Source organism: Micropterus salmoides, unplaced genomic scaffold (assembly GCF_014851395.1).
Source record: "Micropterus salmoides isolate LMB-PRFRI ecotype aquatic unplaced genomic scaffold, ASM1485139v1 Ms_hic_scaffold_14, whole genome shotgun sequence".
NCBI classification, from domain to species: Eukaryota; Metazoa; Chordata; class Actinopteri; order Centrarchiformes; family Centrarchidae; genus Micropterus; species Micropterus salmoides.
Genome location: NW_024040485.1, coordinates 26,656,657 through 26,663,032, shown reverse-complemented (window position 1 = coordinate 26,663,032; position 6,376 = coordinate 26,656,657). Strand labels below are relative to the sequence as shown.

General features: G+C 39.7%; 1 protein-coding gene across 1 annotated transcript; it reads left to right on the top strand.

Annotated features, from left to right (window-relative positions):
• Positions 1-351: 351 nt before the first annotated feature.
• On the top strand, positions 352-6,164 carry LOC119902540 (proenkephalin-A-like). Its single transcript, XM_038718804.1, has 3 exons — positions 352-689; positions 1,162-1,308; positions 5,273-6,164. Exons 2-3 carry the CDS (start codon positions 1,165-1,167, stop codon positions 5,870-5,872), a joined length of 744 nt encoding a protein of 247 aa, XP_038574732.1. The 5' UTR covers positions 352-689; positions 1,162-1,164; the 3' UTR covers positions 5,873-6,164.
• The last annotated feature ends 212 nt before the right edge of the window (positions 6,165-6,376 follow it).

The following is a 6,376-nucleotide window of genomic DNA, read 5'->3' as shown; positions in this document are numbered from 1 at the left end:
AACACATTCATCACACACACACACACACACACACACACACACACACCAGCACACGCCTGGAGACATAAAAGCTAACGTGAAATATTATTCCCACACAGAACTTGCATGCTCGACTGCCATTTATTAGCCAATCTATGTCAAATACTTTCTGAGAAGCAATAAAACAGATTGCTTGATAGAGTCAATGTGCAGAAAATAGGTGTGTGTGTGTGTGTGTGTGTGTGTGTGGTAAAGACAGGGGGTAGGTCACGTCACATCATCAGGTTTACCCCTCCACCCCCTCCCCTTTATCCCCGGTGACGTAAGCCACACAAACTACTTAAAGAAGCTGCGGAGCCCCCAGCCGCAGTAGCGCACCGAGCGTAAGAGTTAAACGGGTGTTTGTTTTTTCTCCCAAACGGCGACACACGGTCCGGTACTTCACTTTGTGCCACGGAAAACTGAAGACAGAGCGCGGACAGACAGAGAGAGAGGAGAGTAAGCGCTGTGTGTAGGCTATGTGTGGTTGCTGATTGGCTGAACCGTGACCGCTCACTGTTTTTACGCGCGCCACACGGGAAGCCTGTGCGCAGATATACCCAATTGGGCTGCACAGACTCGCTCCACTCAACAGTTTGTCAGTCGCCCGAGGGCACGCGCGGACGAGGAAAGCATAACTCGGCTTCAGTATCATTTAAAATAACACAGAGGTAAGAAAATAACTTCTTCATTTATAGCTAACAACAGCAACTATTACTACTACTGCTGCCACTTCTTCTAGTACAATTACTACTACTGCTGTCACAATAATCACAGTAATTCACTGAGGTCACACAGCAGCCACTTTACACACTTCAGGGAACTTTCATCTTACATATATTTAAATGTATTCCTATTTATTTTTATTAATATTGTATTTTATATTAAGTAGTATTAACGAAACTAGTGCTAAAAGCAGACAATACTAGTAGTTATAATAGTATAAAATTGTAAATGACAAATTGCATCTCTGCATAGCTTATAAAAAGGTAACATTTTATTTATCATTTATTTTAACGTTTTTAATGATTTCTTATATTTTCAATCAATTGCACATTTTACTTAATATTGTTAGGTTAAGTATAGGCCTAATGTTATCTATCTGACACAGTTGTAACTTTGTGTGTATTTTTCTGTCCTAAGTCCATGGCTGCCCCTGCAAACATCACATGCATGTGGATGTTGGTTCTGGGTGCGTGTGTGTCGCTGGTGGTTGGAACGGACTGCGGGAAAGAGTGTGCACTGTGTGTGTACCGTCTGCTGGGACAGCAGTCTGGATTTTCCTCTCTGGTAATGTAACCATATTTGATTATTACTACAAAGTTTATGTGTATTTATAACCCCCTTATAACAAACTCAGTTTTATACAGAGACTTAGCCAGGGTGCGTAAACAGGCGCAGCAGTCTGGTTTCTCCTTCTCACAAAGTCATATTAATAGGCCTTTAATTTAAAGTTTAACTTTCTCTTTTCCTTTCTTTTCATATGAATTTCCATTTTTCACTCCATTCCTTTCATTCTTTGCTTTCCTTGAAGTTCATCTCCTAATCTGTTTCTTTATTTTCTTTCTCTCCTTTTTCTGTCTCCCATCCCTTTGTACTTTCCATTCCTTTCCACTCCTTTCCTCTTGAATTGCCTCTCTTTCTTTTTTCCTTATGTCTTTAGTTATTAGATGACTGTAATTCTAATACTATCCCATAGACATCAAACCGATAAAGCCTCAATAAATATTTTATTTCACTGTTTTCATTTCATCAGTAGGGATTTCTTCCTGAGGGGTTTCCTTTCTTCCATACTTCCTCTTTCCAACACTCCCTCTCTGCTTTCTATTCCTCCTCTCTCTTCCTTCACCTGGCTTTCTCATTTGATTCCCTCCTCCTTCAGCCTGTAAATGACTGTAATCATAGCCAATACTAAAAACTAGTAGCATTTTTCTTTTCTCATTTCCTTTCCTTTCCACCATTCTTCTTTCCTCGTCTCTTCACATTCTCTTTACTCTAAAAATATTTTAAAGGGACTCTTCAAGATATTATACATTCTTTGAAATTCTCTGACACCAATAAGGTGGCTTGAATTCCCTAAATTCTTTCACTTTAAAAAATGTTTTAACTCCTCTTAGAAATTTGCCATTAGTTATTAGAAGGGGAAGAACAGTATACAGACCAAGACAAAATATACCATAAATAGAAATCTAATTTATATTTCCTTGAAATCTGAATAGCCGCCCATATTTGGTTTTTGCTGCCCCTTTTCCCTCTTTAAACAATGATTACTTGTTGTATACTTCACATTATGGCCACCAGAGAGTGCTGCTGCCCTCCACCCTCCCAGCCCCTCAGGTGCCAGTATGTCCTCAATTCAATTTTCCTCTTCATTAATTCTGTGTTCATAAGCCAGCGGCACTGAAAGCTCAGCAAGAATCCCTCCATGCCATCAAACAGGAATTTCTGATGGCTCAAATAAGTGAAATCCAATGACACATATGAGGTTGGAAGCAGGTTATCCTGGCAGTAAGTAACCCCCGGGGCCCAGTAGATGCCTTTATTCTGATTATACTCCTGATACTGGGTTATATGGACTCATATAGTTAAAGGATTACTGGGATCAGTGGGTGGCGGGGTGGGGGACACACAGCTTTTATAGGGAACGCTTCCATTAGATGAATAGGAAATACTGTCAATGAGTGAGGAACAGGCTGGCACAGATGGTTTTAAAAAGGAAATCGTGTTTTTCTAAGTTGTTAAGGGAGTAAGTGAGGGATATCATAAATAAAATGGGCTGTTTTCTTCTCCCAAACCATCTGTTGACTGTTGTAATCTCTCCCTTATTGACGGTTTCTCTCTTTTGTGTAGTCTGTGTATTTCTCAATATGAACACAGTGGGAGTGGAATGTGCAACAGCTAGATGACAGAGCTTTCTCTGTGTTTCTGTGTCCATTTCAATTTCAGTAACAATTCGTCAAGCTTGATTGTCATGGTTTAATAAATGCAATGAACAGTGATGGAATGAGACACATAGAATACATGATTGAAAATGCTTAACCCTTTTTTTGGTCTTAATTTTTCTATAAAAAACTAGATGGAATTTTAATTTATTGTCTATTTGACTGCTATTGAAGGAATGGACTATGGCCTCAAACGACTCTAACACAATCCATTTGAACATATTCAGAGTTAAGAGTTGTTTTATTTTTGATTTTTTGTTGCAAGAATCCATAATAAAAACCCAATCCATTGACCCTGATCAAAATTTCAATTGTGCGCCTGAACTCCGAAATGTACGCCGACTCCAAAGCCTGTCTGTTTTTGCAGGGGAAATCGAAAGAAATACTTTTTTTTTTAAATTAACATTTAAGTATTCAAACAGGCATTTACATATCTCAAGTATTTTAAAGACAGCCAGTTTATTTTTTTTATGTTTTAACTAAATCAGTATTTGTGGTAGTCATGTTTACAGTTCTGTTATAATGAACTAGTTCCTATACAGAACCCATGTGCAGGCGCATGCATTCAGTTGGCAATACGAAACAATATTAACATTGAGTGGCAAAACATCAAATGGCAGGGGAAAGGAGACTAATAACCTCCGACATGCTATGCCGTGTGGTACTGCATACCCACCTCAACATAATTATTCAATTGTAGCTATACTGCTTGAGGATTTGAAGCAAATTGTTGCTCGTTCTTAACGTGGTTAGCTTTTGTCATCAGCCTCTCAATGCAGTAATGTGACTCCACATTCATTCGCCTCACAAAGACATTTAACAACGCCTCCAACAGGTTTTCAGCCACCTTATCTAACTACACCAAAAAATGTTGCTGTTTTTTTCCATGGCAATGAATTTTTTCTGTGAATAATCTGTCCCAAAATACAGTCCAGATTTATCAGACGTTGGGTACAAACCCATCTCATATGTTGTCAAGTCATCATTCTCATCCTAGTTTTGCATTCAACTCTTGTTGTTTTAGGATTGATTGCCATTTAATCTATGAGGATAGTCTGTAAGTAGAGTGCAAATACAGACTGATAATATAAAGCCCAAGGTGACATCTTCAAAAGACTTAAAAGCTGAATCCATTTCCTAAATTGTTTTCTACTAATCGATATTTGACTGAGGATCATCAAATGCTAGCTTTGAAAATAAAGGTAATGATATTTGCCTGCAAGACATCACAATGCTGTCCATTAGTAGGACCAGTTTCCCTTTTAATGCCTCAAAGCTTTCAAGTCATATATCTTAAAGTAATATAGATTTAGAAATATGCTTTTTTTGGTTTCTCCCCGAGAGTGAGATGAGAAGATCGATATCAATCTTTAAGTGTGTTAAAGATATATTCCAGAGCTTACTTTTGCACTTCCTTAAAACTGGCTAATTTAAGAGAAATGTTTTTAAAATAATTGTAGAAACTGAAGCAGCAGACACCAAAACATCCTGACTTTAAGTCCCTTATATGGGTCAAGATTGAAAAACCTGGATCCTGCATTTTCCCATGAGGGAACTCAATAGTGTCTTTATTAAGCTACATTCATGTGCTCCTCGGATGGTCCAATTTCCCAAGTTGTGAAGTTGTTCTTCCGACTTTGGTGCATTCATGTGTTTTTAATTAGGGTTTGGAAATAACATGGACCCTACTGCAAAGATGTGTTGGATTTGTATAAACAACACGCAGACATCTGTTTTCAGTGTTTGAGTGACAGTGAAGAGCAAAGGAAACAAATTACAAAGACATGTTAGCAAAAAATGTATATACAATATGTGATTTGCACCATTAATGAAAAGTTTCTTACCATTGCCATGTTTCTACGTGTATTCCATCAAAACACTTTCTTCAACTTTCCGAGTTCTTGTTCCAACTTCAGGAGGCGTTCACATGAATATTCCCAATTTGGAAAGTTGACCATTTTTACCTGGTAAATGCCCACATGTTCTAACTCGAGCTCTGTTCTCAATATGTTTTTTCTGAAATGATGAATTATTCCTTTAATCTCTGCTTGTATATCTTTACATAGCTAAGGTGCCATTACATTGAGGCCCTTCAATTCACAAAGTTGTGAAACCCCTAAATGATCCATTATTTTACTTATTCTGTAAAGTTTGAGGGGTTATTTAATGTAGAAAAGAAATGATTCCCCAATAAAACCAAACTGATTCGGGAACTAATATTTCAATGGAAATGTGACAGCATGTTGTAATTGGCAAACATTTTATTGGTAAGATTGATAATAAAGTCATAATGATAATTGTGATTGTTGCAGACATGCTCACTTGAGTGCGAGGGTGGGTTGGACAGCCAGAAGCTTCGCCTGTGCCAGGACCTCCTATTAGAGGAGGAAAACCACATTCCTCTGGAAGCTGACCCCCATCAACAGCAGGAACAGGAAGCACTGGCCACCATGACGGCTGTCGACGAGGATGTGACATCACCAGAACACCAGTTGGCCAAGAAGTACGGCGGCTTTATGAAGCGCTACGGTGGTTTCATGTCTCGCCGCTCCTCCTCTCCAGAGGTGGCACTAGAGGATCCTGGAAACCAGGACGAGGAAGAAAACGTTCGTCTGGAGATCCTAAAGATTCTCAATGCAGCAGCGGAGCACGGCACTGAGGGGGATAGTCAGGGAGGCCAGGCAGTGAAGAGGTATGGAGGCTTCATGCGTCGGGCTGATGGAGGGGCGGTGCAGAGCGACCTGCTGGAGGCGGTGTTAGGCCGTGGCCTTAAGAAGCGCTACGGAGGGTTCATGAGGCGTGTGGGCAGGCCTGAGTGGCTGGTGGACAACAGCAAGAGTGGGGGGGTCTTGAAACGGGCTTGGGAGAACGGCAGTGAGTTACAGAAGAGGTACGGTGGGTTCATGGACTAGTATGCCACAGTTGATGACCCTTCTCTCCCCCCCGTCCCTCCAAACCCTCACCTTGTAGTCTGGACTTGTTGGTGTTTGAATCAACTGGCCACCCGCTCTGCTAATTACATTGCATCATCTGGCTCTCTATAACGTGCTGCTGCCTACTTCATTGGTTCAATTGGTCCTGTAATAATAAAAAAGATAAACATATATTGTTCAGATGTACACAAATCATTTTTTGGTCTGTTTTTGGTTTTCATGATGGTATTATTTATTAAAAGAATCTGTTGATCGAGGTGTGTTGGTCAAGTGTATGATTTAAAAAAATGTACCATGTTCAACCTTTTCGTGTGGGAATAGGTTTCAGAAGTGGGAGACACAATAAAGTCAGGGGCTCTTCAGACATTCAAATATGCATATGCAATATTTGCTTTGTTGACATGGGTTAGGGCAAGTGTATCGACACAGCTCTTAACATGATGAAATTGGTTGCTTTCATGCTTTCCATAAAACTAGTAGTAA